Source organism: Notolepis coatsorum (genome assembly GCF_963971535.1).
Source record: "Notolepis coatsorum genome assembly, chromosome: 6".
Classification (NCBI taxonomy): domain Eukaryota; kingdom Metazoa; phylum Chordata; class Actinopteri; order Aulopiformes; family Paralepididae; genus Notolepis; species Notolepis coatsorum.
In genome coordinates this window covers 115,773,876-115,791,922 of record NC_140170.1, presented here as the reverse complement: position 1 = coordinate 115,791,922, position 18,047 = coordinate 115,773,876, and the positions used below count along the sequence as shown (strand labels likewise).

The 18,047-nt window shown below is 44.0% G+C and overlaps 1 protein-coding gene across 1 annotated transcript in view; it reads left to right on the top strand.

Annotated features, from left to right (window-relative positions):
• itga7 (integrin, alpha 7) overlaps positions 1–18,047 on the top strand; it is a 107,442-nt gene that overhangs the window by 66,639 nt on the left and 22,756 nt on the right. Inside the window, exons 4-9 of the mRNA XM_084317573.1 lie at positions 2,108–2,363; positions 3,361–3,492; positions 4,179–4,286; positions 7,134–7,341; positions 10,926–11,122; positions 12,168–12,256. Of these exons, the coding sequence (XP_084173699.1) occupies positions 2,108–2,363; positions 3,361–3,492; positions 4,179–4,286; positions 7,134–7,341; positions 10,926–11,122; positions 12,168–12,256 (990 nt within the window). The remainder of the gene's footprint in view (positions 1–2,107; positions 2,364–3,360; positions 3,493–4,178; positions 4,287–7,133; positions 7,342–10,925; positions 11,123–12,167; positions 12,257–18,047) is intronic.

Here is an 18,047-nt window from a genome sequence, read left to right as displayed (position 1 = left end):
TGACATCATGTGGGTCCTGTGAGGAGTCCACAATGCAACTCACACAGATCATTGTTCTTCCGTGGTCAGAGGCAGCCAGCTAACATGGATGCCTTCTAGCGATTATCCTCCTGTCTTGGTAACACCATACCATTACTCTGATGGTTTGAACGTGGACCACAACACATTAGCTGTGCTAATGTTAGTTGGTTGCTGGTGTGGTACTGACAGTAGTGTTGCCAAAGACAGGACAGTAATGGCTAGAAGCCGGCTGCCTCTGACCGTGGAAGAACAATGCTTTGTGCATGTGGCCCTGTGGACTCCTTACATAACCCACATGACATCATGGCAGCTTTATGAAAGTCTGCCATTAAATGTTCAAATGATTTATAATGTGTAGATTTTTTTCTCTGTGAGTAAAACATTTGAATAAGATCATCCTAAATGATTAGCAAACGGTCAATATTAGCCTTGTGCAAAACACTGTATGGTCAGGAACAAGCCTAGTGCAAAACACTGTATGGTCAGGAACTAGCCTAGTGCGGAACACTGTATGATCAGGAACAAGCCTAGTGCGGAACACTGTATGATCAGGAACAAGCCTAGTGCGGAACACTGTATGATCAGGAACAAGCCTAGTGCAGAACACTGTATGATCAGGAACTAGCCTAGTGCAAAACACTGTATGGTCAGGATGGAACTAGCCTAGTGCGGAACACTGTATGATCAGGAACAAGCCTAGTGCGGAACACTGTATGGTCAGGAACTAGCCTAGTGCAAAACACTGTATGGTCAGGAACACGCCTAGTGCGGAACACTGTATGGTCAGGAACTAGCCTAGTGCAGAACACTGTATGATCAGGAACAAGCCTAGTGCGGAACACTGTATGGTCAGGAACTAGCCTAGTGCGGAACACTGTATGGTCAGGAACTAGCCTAGTGCAGAACACTGTATGGTCAGGAACTAGCCTAGTGCAGAACACTGTATGGTCAGGAACTAGCCTAGTGCAGAACACTGTATGATCAGGAACTAGCCTAGTGCAGAACACTGTATGGTCAGGAACTAGCCTAGTGCAGAACACTGTATGGTCAGGAACTAGCCTAGTGCAGAACACTGTATGGTCAGGAACTAGCCTAGTGCAGAACACTGTATGATCAGGAACAAGCCTAGTGCAGAACACTGTATGGTCAGGAACTAGCCTAGTGCAGAACACTGTATGGTCAGGAACTAGCCTAGTGCAGAACACTGTATGGTCAGGAACTAGCCTAGTGCAGAACACTGTATGGTCAGGAACTAGCCTAGTGCAGAACACTGTATGATCAGGAACTAGCCTAGTGCAGAACACTGTATGATCAGGAACTAGCCTAGTGCAGAAGTCAGAAGGAGCCGGAATAGAACCGGGAACCTTCAGATCACCAGATGACCGCTCTACCTCCTGAGCCACTAGTAAAATAAACGAACACAAAGTGTATATGATGTGGGAATGTCCAGGAGTACTCGCTTTTTGGGCCAAGGTTGCATTATTTCTCACTAATATAACGGAGATAAACATACCTTGTTTGCCACACATTTTATTATTAAATGATGATTCATCTCTAAAATTAACACCTCACAAAAAGAGAGTGTTTCTGGCCGGTTTAACGGCAGCAAAGAAAATGCTCGTAATGAGATGGAAACCACCCCATAGTCTCAATATTTACCGTTGGAAACTGTCCTTGTTGTTTCTAAATTGTATTGTATTTTTCCCTATTACTTGGTTATCTAACAAACATAATTATGATTTCTTTTCTAATTAAGAGTATCCTATACATGTATGCATCAAGGTTTCCCCTTCTCCTAAAATGTCTATGCAAACCCGGGGGGCTGGGAGTGGGGTTAAGAAGCGACCTGGGCTGTCTCGCAGCCACAGGACCGCCAGAACGGAGGAAAAGACTGTCACAACTGCAACAGGCAGGCTACACAGTATATGAATATACTGACGGACAATCTATACTGAAAAGACACTTTTTATGCCACTGTGTGAATTAATATGAAATGCTGATGTGAATGTCCTTCCTCTGAACTTGTTTTAAAAAAAGACAAAATAAAAAGTTGGTCACAAAAAAAACAAAGTGTTGTCCTCCCCAGGCCTGCGCCCACCTGTATGAGTTGCGGCAGCGCGTGTCCCAGCCCTCGGAGACACGAGACCCAATTGGGCGTTGCTACGTCCTCAGTGAGGACCTGACGGAGCGAGACGATCTGGACGGAGGAGAATGGAAGTTCTGCGAGGGCCGGCCGCAGGGACACGAGCAGTTTGGCTTCTGTCAGCAAGGCCTTTCTGTCAGCTTCACACCAGACAACAACTTCATCCTTTTTGGGGCTCCGGGTACCTACAACTGGAAAGGTATTGTGGCTATAACGACATTGGGTACAATGTCCTATTCTAGGCTTAACCTAGTTTGTAAAACTGGCCAAATATCTGTATAGGCCCTTTTCACAGTGGCCATTTTGATGTGGTGTAGGCAGACGAGTAATAGTGATAGTAATGAATATAGAACATAGTAGTAATAGTGATAATAGTAGTGAATGGCAGGATTCAATCAGTCAGTAATAATAGTGAGGATGGTATACATGGTCCATGACATAGTAGCACACTGCATCAAGTCCATGCAGTGTTTATTATTCAGAGTCAGACTCATTCTCAGCATGATTCTGTATGATTCTGTATGATTTGCAAGGCAGTCAGGTCTTATAGATGAACTGGAATCAACAAACCTTTTGAGAGGCAGTCATCTCACAGCTAACTGGAATACAAAAAAAAGCTAATCCTTGTCAAATGTCCATTCAAAACAACGCTAGCTAATTCTACTATCCATACCATTGAGTTTCTATCACAGGATAAACAATATGTAATTGATTTATAAGCCAATCTGCTGATTGCGTGCGGCAGGAATCCAGATCGATGTTGGTTAATCAAAGATTGTGCTGGGATTGATCCAGAGCAGTAAACCTTTACTGGGCTGCGCTGATGTATAGTATTGTTATGACCTGACAGAAATGATCAATACTAGTGGAGTTATGGATTACCCTATAATGTATTCTTATGCCACAATTAACATATGACATTTGAAGCTTTTTGTTCAATGTGCATCTTATTTTATCACTGTATGTAACTGCATGTGTAGATCTACAGTTTGTGCATTCTGTTTGCATTTTCATGTGCGTTTGGTGTATGAGAGTGTGAGAGAGAGAGCGAGAGAGTGTGAGAGAGAGAGAGTGCAAGAGAGAGAGAGAACGGTGTGTCTATGTCTGTATGTTTCTCTGTGTTTTGTGAACAAGAACGAATGAGACCGTATGAATGGCTGTCCGCCTTGCTGTGGCTTCACATGTCTCCTTTCCAGGTGAAATGCGTGTCCAGCTCATAAACCAGACCCTGTTGGATATGGGTTTATATGATGACGGGCCCTACGAGGTGGCTGACCAGAAACAGCTGAATGCCCAGCTGATCCCTGTGCCCTACCATAGCTACCTGGGTAGGACTCGACCCTCCCTGCTCACTGCTGCCTGCGCACAGGAGAGAGAGAGATAGAGGGCCATAGAATGGCAACAGGACCTCAGACTGTACCCAAAATACCCCAGATATGGCTGCCAGTTCTACCCTAGGGCCAGCTACAGTAGGACCAACTCCCAAACTGGTCTTGACCGGCTCAGAGAAGAGGGATAGAGAAGGGGTTTCTGTTTACTACTTTATTCTTTGGGGCTTGTCTCTGGCCCATATGAATGTGGGTGGACGTCGAAAACATTCAGAGCTCTTTCTGGTCCGAGGGCTGACGGAACATAAATATTTTGATCCCAAGAGGTAGTCAGCGTGTTCATTTACACATCTCCCATCTAAATTGAATAGGGGGATATATTTAGTTTGAAAACAATCTGACGAGGGACATATTTACCATGCAGCAAAAGGGACTCTGGGTACAGCCTGAGACGGTCTTGTCGTCTTTCCGCCAGGTACTCAGTGGGTCTCCAGAGAGGACAAACTGAGGTACCAGCATGACAAAACACCAACCAATCACAGCCATTCTCACCTGCACTCCCTTTCTCCCCCTCTTCTTTCTTTTCACTCTTTTTCCCTCACCATTCCACCACCCCTCCGCTCCCCCCCTCACTCCTCTCTCCCTCTCTTTCTCCCTCTGTTTTTGTTTCACCCGGGGCCCCATAGGGCTCTTGTTCATGGCTAGCCCTGTTGAAGATGCACTGCTGTACAAAACTATGGAGCCCTCCCACCGGTCCAGCGCGTTTCAGGACGTAGCTCATAATAGCTACCTAGGTTTGTAGGCGTGAGGTGTCTGTCGTCTGAACCGGACTGAGCTTGTAGTGGCATTATAGTCTCACCGTCTTTTCCGTCCTCCCCTTGACCTTTACCCTTTGTGCTAACTTCAACTGGTGTCTCTATTTAGGTTGTGTGTGGAACTTTGGGCTTTTCCACCTTTGCTGCTATGAATATTAAAGCGACAACCATCCTTGCACCATGTACTTTGACTCTTACGGTATTTTCATTGTCAAATGGAGTTTTTCCCCAGTGATAATGTATATTTACTAGGTCTGTGCTTCAGGTTTGTATGAATCAAAGTCAAGGCATTAGCCACTGATTTGATGGCAGCGTAGCGATGGTTGTCACTTTGAGTAGCAGCACGGTGAACGTGTGAAATACCTGTGTGGGTCTCTGTTGTCTGTATAGTCTATATGTAGTCTGTTAATGAGTCTGTCGGGCTGCATGTGTTTGTCCAGTCCGTGTGGAGCTGTCCAGGGTATCTTGGTGGTGGTTGTCAAACTCTAATCACTTTACCAGACTGAGCCAATAACTAGAAAGATGAAATCATCTACCCAATGTTTTAATGTTAACCTTTTCTTTTAAATCCTTTTTTATGTTTTTTTCTTCTTCTTTAAATAATTCAACAATATTTTGTTTAATAATCATACACTGTACAGGTAGATGCTTTTTTCTCAATGGGTAATTATAGACTGTCTGATTAACCACAGTAGATAGTCTCGTCTGCATTTTCGCACCTGTTTAAGAACTAAGCTGTTGTTCTTTTCATTCTAGATATAGAAAAAACTACAGCGCACAGCTACACTGGTGGTCTAATGGATTCTTCTAATCAATAACGTTTTTGCGGGGTCAATTGTTTCTTCTTATTAACCATGTGTGGATCTACTCTAAATCCCTCTATTCACATCCTACCAACCTACTTACCCTCCGCTCATCATAATATGCTGTTCCCTTCACAGCACTAATGACCACATGACTTATGATCAATTATAACTTGCATGCCTCCATCGATCCTAACCAAATGATTCACTGCATATGCACGATTACTAGAAGACAGACAGAGCTGTAGCAAGTTCTAATATGGAAGAATTACATTTTAATGAATTATAATCATTATAATCTTGGACACCTCCTGGTGTCCAGTTTTTCCCTTTTATAAAATAAGTCACAATAGCGGCAACGTATTTGCCATATTGCAGTAGAATCAAAGCAAATGCAGGATTTTAGGCAGATATTTTACTCAAATTATATTCATAATATTTGACTATTGTTGGATATGAAACCAAGTTGGCTGGGCCAGGACGGAGTGTCTTGGTGGTACAGTATGCCAAGTAGCACTAGCTCCAATTATAAGATACGATTAGATAAGAAGAACTTCATTGTCCCCATGGGGAGATTACTTTGTTGCAATGGATTACAAATACAAATTAAATACAGCTGTTGCACATTAATGATTGATGACATATTGAGAGGAAAATACTTTCTACACACAATGTAGCCACATCTAACTTAAGACAATTCAACTCATATGGCTTTTCCACAATCTCCACTGACCTTAGGTTGCACAAGTCCCAAAATAACACAACCAGTATCACAATACAATCTATTTAGGCTGCAGTGGGCCCCACACTTGTTAGGCTGAAGCTAGACACACATCCCTTTTAGAACCTAGCAAGGATAAAAGCTTCCATTCCCTGTTTAGATTTACAGAGACAGTCTAGCGGTTACAGCTTGTGTGGTAAAAGCCCCACAAAGTCCTCTCTGCGATGGAGGGGATGAGCCCTGCGTGTCAGAAGAAGCAGCTCTTCCCTGTCTCTTTACAGGAGCTGTGATGGACACTGTTGCATTCCACACCTGCCACCCTGGAGCAGCTCTCTGTTTGCCTGTCTCTGTTTGTCTTCCAAAAGCCTCCTTCTGCATGTTGACTCAGGACTAACAGACCACCCCCGTCCACATAGATTACCTTTACTTTTTACTCCCATGCTTGCTGGGCTATTGAGATGCTTACATGTTGCTTCTATTTTGTTCTGTCTATGTGAAAGATTTTATGCAGTGTGATATTTTTCACAGCTTGCTGAGACAATGTTCCATTTTTAATACACTCATGTCATCCCACAAGCACAGTACAGTTCCCTCTCTCCCCCCGTCCTCTTCTGTCCTCCCCCACCCATCTGATTTGTATGCAGGCACATCCTCGCATTCCCTTGCACACACACACACACACACACACACACACACACACACACACACACACACACACACACACACACACACACACACACACACACACACACACACACACACACACACACACGCACACACACACACACACACGCACACGCATGCACACACACACACACAAAGGGAGGGTGAGTCTCTTTAGGCCATAAATCGGATTAATGTCCAACCAGCGTGTTTACATGCATCCGTCAGAGGATACTTATGTGCTGCAGTGGTCCCATGGATCTCCTGAGACATTAGCCCAAGCCTCTCTCTTCATATACCGCACACAACAGCATCTTCCCTTCAACCAAACACACTCCCCTCTCCGCTGGGGAGCACACCCCTCCACCAGCAGACACGGCGTACACGCCGTTTACACACATCACGGCATACATGCCATTTACACACATCACAGGTTTGGCATGAAATCAATAGTCACTTAAGGCGCACATTTCATTAGTAAGAGGATGGGGAGGAACATGCGGCAGAGAGGGGAGATGAGTCTGTATGCTCCATATTAACCCCTGACTCTCCCTCCTCCTCCTCCTCCTCCTCCTCCTCCTCCTCCTCCTCCTCCTCCACCTCTTTTATCCCTTGTTCCTTCCTCCCTTGCTCCTGCAGGATTCTCTGTGGACTCAGCCATGGGGATTATGAGCCTGGGAGAGCTGACCTTCGTGGCGGGGGCGCCGCGGGCCAACCACACGGGGGCGGTGGTGCTCCTGCACAAGGACAACGTGTACCGGCTGGTGCCGCAGCACATCTTCTGGGGGGAGGAGCTGGCGTCCTCCTTCGGGTACTCAGTGGCCACCGCGGACCTCAACAGTGACGGGTGAGGGGGCTGCTGTTGGCCGGATGACAACCCTGGGTGTCTCTAGTTTGGGTCTGAATGGAAAGTTCACCTGGTTATTTAGGTTGTCAGCTAGTTTCATGACCCCAGAGAACCCCAGAGAACCCCTGGAACCCATGGCTGTTTTTTTTTATGTTTTTTTTTTTTTTTTTTATCCACTTTTTCTCCTTATTTTCAATTTTTTCTCCCATCCCAATTTCGTATCGCCAATTCTCCCCTTCAATTCTCCCCTCCCCTGTCTTGAACGTTGCTAGACTATGCCTCCCACTGGTCGGCTGTAGTGAGGATAGAAGCCTTGCATCACGTGTCCCCTCCGGTACACGAGGAGGCAGCCTGTTGCATCTTTTCACCAGACAGCGCGGACTCTCAGTGGCGAGGAGTAACGCGTGGGAGGCTCACGCTGCCCCCGATACTTCCTGTCTCTGCTGTACAGGAGTCACCCAACCGACCTGTAGGAGTCGCTGTCCACAACGTCCAATCCCCACCCATCAACTTTCCACCCGCTACCTCTGCCAATTGAGATAGTATGACGACTCTTGCATTGGTGATGAGCGCAATCTCCGCTACGCCACCCAGCCACCCTGTTTTTATTTTAATTTTTTTTTATGTTGATGTTCTTTTATTTTATTTTATTATTCCCCTTGAACAACTATAACTAGGAGTTGCTAAAATGGGATCAAAGGTTCTAGCTAAATTATAGGTAGGTAGGAGCCTAACTGTAGGCACCTAACTGTAGGTAGGAGCATAACTGTAGGTACCTACTGTAACTGTAGGTAGGAGCCTAACTGTAGGAGCCTAACTGCAGGTATCTAACTGTAGGTATGAACCTAACTGTAGCAGCCTAGCTGTAGGTAGGAGGCTGGTGAGGCAGAATCTCACTGTTTGGTGATGGTGTAAGATGGTGAGCATTAGAGATCATCTATGCCATGGTAACATCAGACCGGGTCGGGTCAAGTTTCCCAAAAGGATCTCGGTGCTCTGCTCACCTGAGTGCCGTCATGATTCAGTTGAATAGAATAATAAAGATAGCTATAGAGCGTTTGGGAAAGTCAGCCCTGATAATGCAAAAAGGAATACGTGGGTGCTTGAGGACAATTATTATTTGGAATCTCAGACATAGGCCTACCGTTAGCTCTCCATTTGTAGCAGTGGCGGCTGCTGACCAAATCTTTTGGTGAAGCACAAATTATTATATTATATTATATTTATAAAACATCACCCAATGTGTGTGTCAGTAGTGGCTGGTGAGTTAAAAAATTGGGGAGGACGGGAGAGATAAAAAAAAATGTAATAAAGAATTTTTTCCCTATTGTTAGGTTTTAGTGAGTTTTTCCTTACCTTCGTGCAGGGTATGTCTGGGAGTGTTCGCATTGCATTCATTTATTTGCATTTATTTTAAATTTGTTGCACCTTATGGTGTTCTTATTTTGTCCTTGACTTATTGTTATGTTTCTTCTTGACTTGTTTAAAGAAGACGTGTCCGGCCCATGGGGACATTAACGTGTGTTGTCGGGCCTTACAAATAAATTTGATTTGATTTGATTTAAGTACAGACACAGTGTGGTTATGAAGACAGCAGACAGACACTACAGTTAAAGACAACAGGCACTAGTAATAAATACCTTGGAGTAACTCTTGACACACACCTCACTTTCATAACACTTCCCCAACACTCACAGCTTTACTGCCAAGACACAATAGGCTACAAGTCAAGAACATCACCACATCAATCCCACATGCACTCATTCCAGTACCGGTTTACACAAATAATTATGGACTAAGATCATTCTTCCACACAAACAGCAAAATCTGGAACGAGATCCCATTCCACATCAGAGCAATAACCTCCATCTCACACTTCAAACAGGCCTACAAACAACATTTGATGCTAGAAAACCTCTGCACTCACTGTGTCATTTAGCACAGACCCAATAGCCCAAATGCTTGCAGACTGCAGAGGGGAATTCCTAGCGTCACGCACTCGCATAATGGCCATATATGGACCAAGTTGCCAACTAAGATAGTCTCGAAATGTCCGCAGAAAGCAGTAGCACTCACTCACCAAAGCTGTGTGCTGCTCACATGAAGAGGAAGGCAGCACAGCGGTTCTTCCTCTGGGCGAACGTTTCGATGACTTTGGGGGAAAAAATTGAGAAAGACAGGACAGGAGCTTACTAAACTACTAGCTTGCTAAGCTAGTAGCTAGCTACAACAAGTTAGCTTACAGAGTCCAAGACGGCACGGTCACGTGAACTACACTACTGTCTTCAACTGAGATAAAAAAATATATATATATATCATCAAACGATGCAGTGCACAATAAGTTGATGAAGTTCAACAATTGAATAAAGATCTTAAAATATGAATTATTATATTAGGCAAATTAATCTCTTCTTTTCTATGTCAGTCTCTTTCAAGGCAAATTGCACAAATAGCGCAAATAGGGTCCAGCCGCAGCGCTGTCTCATTAGCTGGCGCCAATCTCTGATTGGATCTTAAGTTTGTCAACACAATGTGGCACGGCGTGAACGCCAATCAATCAAGTGCGCTAAACCTCACTACCTGCCTTTTTTAAACTCAAATACCCTATTTGATTGGATAATTATATTCTTAAGCCAAGCCCGTGCACTTTTTTTGCAGTGAGTGATGGACAGCTGGCCATCAAATGTGTTATGGGATCAGGCCAGGTCAGAGAGCTCAGAGCTGTCACTTGGACATTTTTGAAGAAAAAAAGTATTCACTGGCATTGTTTTTTTCACAGGGGAAAACATTATTTATTTTATCTACTTTTTCTCCCCATTTTCTATTTTTCTCCCTTCCCCAATTTCGTATTGTCCAATTCTAGCCTCCCCTGTCTCAAACGTTGTTAGGCCATGCCTCCCACAAGCCGGCTGCAATGTGGACGAAGCCTTGCATCACGTGTCCCCTCCGGTACACGAGGAGGCAGCCGTCGCATCTTTTCACCTGCACAGCGCGATCTCTCAGCGGCGAGGGTCTGCGTGGGAGGGACACGCCGCCCCCGTTGCTTCCTGATTCTACTGCATAGGCGCACCATCCGACCTGTAGGAGTTGCTGTCCACAACGTCCGATCCCCATCCACCAGCTTCCCACCCCCTAATACTGCCAATTGTATTAGTAAGAACGACCAGCCAAGCTGGTAGCAACGGCGAGAGCTGGGCTCGATCCCAGCATATCCTGCGTTGGTGGCGAGCGCCTAGCCCACTGCGCCACCTAGCCGGCCAGAGGAAAACATTTTGAATAAAAAAATAATAATAATAATAATAAATAAATAAAAATATATATGTATATTAATAATAATATATATTTTTTGTCCGTATATTACTAGTGAAGCACTGCCTCACTAGTTGTCATGCAATAACCTCCACTGATTTGTAGCCATCACCTTCTTACGGTATATTATCTGTCACCCTCTCTCTATCTCTCTATCTCTCTCTCTCTCTCTATCTCTCTCTCTCTCTCTCTCTCTCTCTCTCTCTCACTCTCACTTTTTCTCCCCCCCCCCCCCCCCCCCCCCCCTCTCCTCTTCACTATTATCTCCTCTCCAGCTGGACAGATCTGATTGTGGGAGCTCCTAACTTCTTTGACCGCAAAGCAGAGATAGGTGGGGCAGTGTATGTGTACCTGAACCCCTTCGGTCACTGGGACGACCAGGCACGGCCCATCCGTCTCAACGGGACCTATGACTCTATGTTTGGGATGACGGTCAGCAACATAGGGGATCTGGACCAGGATGGGTTTGGAGGTAAAATGGAATGTCATTCTTTCTTTTCTTTGTGAACAATTATTACTTTATTTTCCAAATCAAATCAGAGAGTGTATACAAGAGTATAGTGAACGCACACACACACGCAAAGAGAGAGACAAATAATGGTAAGTAGAGCTTGCTTTGGCTGACTTTAAAATGGCTTTGATAACAATAACAATTGAGAGAATAATCATCACAAACAATATAATGAATGTAGCATTTTAATATGTAGCCAGGGATTTTAGTTAACTTTGCTCCAGTGAACTGACCTATCTCAAACCCGCCCTCTTTTCTTGATCCTCCAATCACAACAAACAATGTTTTTTTCTGAGGGCAGCAACAATTGTGATTGGAGGATCAAGAAAAGAGGGAGGGCTTGAAATAGATAAATTGTCAAATGGGTCTAGACTGGAGAATGTAGCAATAAAGAAGGGGACACAAACAGGCTGGATAAGCTGGTCAGGAAGGCCAGTAGCGTGGTTGGGGTGGAGCTGGACTCTCTAGCGAGGGTGGCGGAGAGGAGGAACCTTGCTAAGCTCCAGGCCATCAGGGAAAACCCCTCCCACCCACTATACAGAGACTTGGCTGACAGGAGGAGCATGTTCAATGCTAGGCTCACACTACCTAAATGCAGCACTGAACAGCACAGGCAGTCCTTCATTCCAACAGCCACAGACTATACAATGCATCACTGTGCCTCACTGTATCACTGAGCACAGGGTGACCGTTACCATCTTCCTGGACTCTTACTTTTGAAACAGCACTGTGCAATACTACACCTACTGTAGACCTCAGTATATTTTTACTGTATTTATTTACTGTATCTTTTATTCTATTTTTATTCTATTTTATTCTATTCTTATTCTTAGGCAATTTGTTTTGTTATTCTTATTCGTGACTTGTTCTGTCTAAATGTTTAAGGTTTGTAAAGGTTTGAATAATTTTTTGAATACACAAGTGAATATCCTACTCATTCTCATTAGGAACACACATTAAATACTAATGGTTCTTATCAATTTTTTATTTTTTTTTATCATTTCAGATATTGCTGTTGGAGCACCATTTGACGGAGATGGCAAAGTCTTCATCTACCGAGGCTCATATTCTGGAATTGAGACAAAGCCTGCACAGGTGGGTTTCACTATGGATGATGTGACAGAGTGCTGGGAGAAAGCAGGGGATGAAGTAAGGGAGGGGGAAGGAAAGGTAGGAAAGAGGGAAGGAAGGAAGGAATAAAGGAAGGAAGGAAGGAAGGAAGGAAGGAAGGAAGGAAGGAAGGAAGGAAGGAAGGAAGGAAGGAAGGAAGGAAGGAAGGAAGGAAGGAAGGAGGGAAGGAAGGAAGGAAGGAAGGAAGGAAGGAAGGAAGGAAGGAAGGAAGGAAGGAAGGAAGGAAGGAAGGAAGGAAGGAAGGAAGGAAGGAAGGAAGGAAGGAAGGAAGGAAGGAAGAGAAAATTAACAAGAAAGAAGGAGAGAAAGAATGAACTAGCTAATGGGTGAATGAATGAATGAATGAATGAATGAGCTAATTCAGCGGTTCTCAAACTACGGGTCGCGACCCAAAGTGGGGCCGTGAGTAGGTGACAGCGCATTGGCAAATGAAAAAATTCTAAAATTTAAAAAGTTTTATAAATGTGTATTGATAACATAGTACATTTTCTAATAAATATACATGATCAAGTTCAACAACTTGTGCTTTTATTTTGATATTTCTTAATTCCATGTTGACATTACGCGATACAAAACTCATTCAGCGCAGCGGGCCTAAATGCATGATCCCCCGCATTTCACTGTATGCTTGTATGCCGTGACAAATAAAATTCTTGACTTGACTTGACTATCTTTGTTCCTACTGCGCCACCGCTCTAAGAGATAGGAATGTGTGGCAGTGTTTGCAGGGCTATATCTATATTCTATATTATAGCTATGGATACAATACTATGGCTCATTTGACATCAACTATCCATCGTTCAATATGTGAAAAAGAAAGAAAAATGTCATGTATACATTCGCGTGTTATACCGTGGTGAATATAAGTATAGTTTCAGAGTGATCCTGGCTAATTCCAGGAAACTGCGCTATGGAGCATTTGACTAAAAGCGTTGTCGTTGCTCGCCTGGACACTCTACTATTTCCAAATCAAATGTATATAATAGGTATTATGTTTCATCATGAATGCATGAAAGGGGGAGGGGGTCGTTTTTTGATGCTTTGCTTTGGTCTGAGAGGAGGGAAAGGAGTAAAACTTGGCGAAGAGAACATCACCAATATAAGATACGCGGATGACACTTGTTACAAAGGGTCAGATTAAACCGAATATATATATTTATTGCCTGAGATCCCATGTATAATATCTGTATATCGTTTGATATCCCTTGTATATTCTTTGTACAATATGCACGGAATATCCCTTTAGTCTAGCAGGACAGACCATAATATTCATTCCCCTATTGGAAGCGATCCCCTGGCGCCAGGTACCGAGTAAAGCCTTACCCCCTCGAGCTGACTTGAAAGCTACCGCCGGGACTTGCCCAAACATGCCCGCTTTCGCCCACGGCTACGAGACCGAGAGGCGACAGAAATGAGATAGGTACTATTTGTTCACGGTACATATATATATGGCGCAAGAAATGTAGAACCCCCTTTTGCAGTTCCCTTGCAGTTCCTCTTCAGTTCGTCTTCAGTTCAGTCTGGTTCAGTTACCAAGTAAAGCCTTACCCACTACGTAACGTGCGGTACAGCAGGGCTCGCATTGCCCCAATATAGTCTCGTGTTATCCTAAATACGTCTGTTTGTCGTATCGTTCTCTATTTTATTAGTAAACCTTCATTACGAGTCAAAGACCACGTGGAGTGAGTAATTGTGCGTCGACATAGAGCACTTATTGCCCGTGCTAATAGTATAGTAACGTCAGGACCAACCGTGCATTACCGCACCGGAGGATTTACACCGGAGCAGCAGCACCACGGGGGATTTACACCCGCCCGCAGTGCCACTCTCCGGGCAAGGATTATTATTCTTCATTGCTTTGACCAAGCTGCTGGAACAGAGAACCGCCTACCCCACTGCTACTGTGGGATCCACGTGCCCGTGGGGACAACATTCAAGCCAGTCTCTGTCGAACCAGAGGCTCCACGGCTTCTACCTTCACCTGCAAGGCGCGCACCCTGGGATCAGGTTGCCTCTCCCCGCTGACCACACAGGGATGACATCGCCTCCTTGAACCCTGGACTTGCATAGAGCTTTGGCCCCCTCTGCTGGCTTACAACCGGTAGTACACCCTTTCCCAGAAGATCCCTAGATAATTACTGAATATTTACTATTGATTTGCCTGCACATTCTATTTGCCTTATACGCGCAATCTAAGCAAAGTATATGATGTAACCTAATATTCCCTTTTATGTAATAAATATTGTAAACTAGTATTTTGTGTGGAAAACCTGTTATTGTGCGAGTGTCGTCATCTAGAATACCTTTGTACGGTGTTGGCCAGTAATGTACAAGTCGGTAGTGATTTAATGATATCAGTACTTGATTAATACAGTCAGGGAATTGTACCCCTCAGTTACAACACTGCTATAGTCTGTAACTGTCAAGAAGATCTACAGGACATAATGAATAAGCTGAATGTCGAATGCAAAAACTATGGAATGTCGCTAAACACAAAGAAAACTAAAGTAATGATCATTGAAAAAACACCAGGAACTGTTTGTAAAATACAGGTGGATGGAGAAAAACTTGAACAAGTGAAGGAGTACATGTACCTTGGAAGCTGGATCAGTGAAGGTGGAAGAGCTAACATGGACATTAAGAGAAGAACCGGAATTGCAAAAGGCGCATTCTGGAACCATAAAGAATTATTGAGAAGAAACATAAGTTGGAAAACGAAGACCAGGGCCCTCATTCATCAACGTGGACTTTGACCTTGACCTACTTCCACACGTAAGCACGGAATTTAGAACTAGCGCACGCACAGGGAAGTCGGCATTCATCACACGTGCGTAAGCAGGCTCTACGCACACCTGTCATGATGAATCCCACCTTGGCCCTGCGCCGCAGCTCGTGCACGCTTTCACGTATTTGCATACCAAAACCGCCCCGACCAACCAAATATGGTCAGGCCCTCCCCTTCAAATACCATGAGGGAATCCCTGTGCGTGGAATGTTGGAGGATGGCAAAGCGAACGAAAAAGAGAAACTACACAGACACCGAGGTGGAGGTCCTCGTAACGGAGGTGGATAAATAAAAGGCGGATTTGTAAACGGTGATGTCAGATATCAACGGCTCCCTAAGACCATTGCTGCAATTCTGCCTGGACAGCTCAAAATACTAATAAAGACCGTTCGTTGACCACTGTTTGGCGTTGGTTGTGTTGTGTGTCATTATAACCGTGCTGTACAATATGAATGCCTTTATTAGTTGTGTTCGATTGGCTATATGATTTTTAGAGGCATCTATTTTGTTGTCGGCTAATAAAGACCGCGCTGGAATATGACTGCCTTTTCCCGTGTTGTTTGATTAATACCCACGGATTAAAGTTCTCCTCAATTCTATTCCAAATCGCGATGGATCTCCCGTCAATTTTCTACCTGCTGCATGATTTCTAGAGGCATACTACTACAATCTATTTTGATGTCAGTATTGGGTAGCCTATATAAACAATATAATACGAGAGCATATACAAGAACAATGAATCTCACTGCATGTATGATGTATCCTGCCTTTCAATACATGAACTTGAATTCCATCATATAGTCTGTCCACTATCTGCATGGTGTCATTGCAATGCGTTTTCTATTCTTTCTTGTACAGTAAAAAGGGGGAAGAACACTATATTCATATGACTTATTCTGCTTACAGCTTCGAAATTCCACTTGTTTCGTTTAACGTAAAGCCGTTTAAATATAATCAAAACGTTCCCGTGTTTCGGCGGTCTGCGCAAAATAATAACGAGTTGAGCTTTATGATTTATGATGAATTGAAAATGGGGGACCCTGATGTAAACAGGACGAAAGTTGGTCTGCATCCCCAATTAACAATTGTATGTACTGAGCTGTACTGTACTGTACCCATTCTGCAATCTGTTAATAAACTTTTCAATCAATCAATCAATCAAGCTACGCGGAGCGCAGTCAGTCAGTAGCCTACACCCCGTATATTCCGATAACGCTATGTAAACCATGAATGAATGAATGAATGAGAACTTTATTAACAGATTGCAGAATGGGTACAGTACAGTACAGCTCAATACATACAATTGTTAAGGGGATGCAGACCAGAGAAAGACTTTCGTCTTGTTTACATCAGGGTCCCCCATTTTCAATTCATCGTAACATATATGACATGCTGCATTCATTCTGAGAGAAAGATCTATTATTCCAAATGCCCAGGGCCCTCATGCATCAACGTGTTCTACGCACAGATCTGTGCGTAACCCGTGCGTACGATCATTTCTAAGCAAAGAGTGGGATTCATCAACTTCAACTTGAACTTGACTTCGTGCTTACATCTACGCACATTTCGGACCTGGCGGCCTGTACGTTAATGCCAAGCAAGCAGTGCAAAAATGCTTCCGCATTCGTCACCGCACGCTAGTGCGGTAAAGCGCCCTTCTTTTCAGACAAATGCTACCGTGCGTGCACCGGCGGCGGCGTGCTCGCTCAGGTGCGTGCGTGCGCCGGCGTGCTCGCGCGAGGTGCCCGCGCATGCGCATGAGATCCCGCCTTGAGCGGAGCTCAATATATATAAGTCACCGCCCCTTATTCAGTATCTACCAATAGCTCAATTGGCAAGGACACATGGCTGTGGATCCTATGGCTTGTTTGCTGGCGAGTTCGAATCCCATCGAAAATATTTTTTAACGTGATTTTTTTTTAACGTGTATTATTTCGCCGGTTAAGGTTATTTCGCCGGTTAAGGTTAGGCATGGTTAAGGTTAAGGTTAAGGTTAGGCATTGTTTCGGAGTTGGTTAAGGTTAGAACGGTTAAGTTTAGGCGCTGTTAAGGAGCTGGTTAAGGTTAGAGTTTGTCAAAGAGAATGGCAATATAATTTCTATGGTTAAGGTTAGGCATGGTTTCGGAGTTGGTTAAGGTTAGAACGGTTAAGTTTAGGCGTTGTTAAGGAGCTGGTTAAGGTTAGAGTTTGTCAAAGAGAATGGCAATAGACAGCCTATTTCCGCGCGACCTGGGCGCTGGGCGGCGGAAAATGAAAGGCGCATTACTGCATGCCACTACGATAAATTTTTGCACTGCTTGCTTGGCATAAAGCTACACGCGACCTGGCGTACCTCGCGCCCAGTGGTAGAATATATTATTACAACAAGGAAATGAGCTTCTGTGCATAATAACACTGGATGTTCTATGAACCGTAGTTCATTATAGTTCATTGTAAAATAGCAACAGTAGTGTAATTATGGTCAAAACCCTATAAATAGCATTTGGAATAATAGATCTTTCTCTCAGAATGAATGCAGCATGTCATATATGTTACGATGAATTGAAAATGGGGGACCCTGATGTAAACAAGACGAAAGTCTTTCTCTGGTCTGCATCCCCTTAACAATTGTATGTATTGAGCTGTACTGTACTGTACCCATTCTGCAATCTGTTAATAAAGTTCTCATTCATTCATTCATTCATGGTTTATATAGCGTTATCGGAATATACGGGGTGTAGGCTACTGACTGACTGCGCTCCGCGTAGCTTGATTGATTGATTGATTGAAAAGTTTATTAACAGATTGCAGAATGGGTACAGTACAGTACAGCTCAGTACATACAATTGTTAATTGGGGATGCAGACCAACTTTCGTCCTGTTTACATCAGGGTCCCCCATTTTCAATTCATCATAAATCATAAAGCTCAACTCGTTATTATTTTGCGCACAGACCGCCGAAACACGGGAACGTTTTGATTATATTTAAA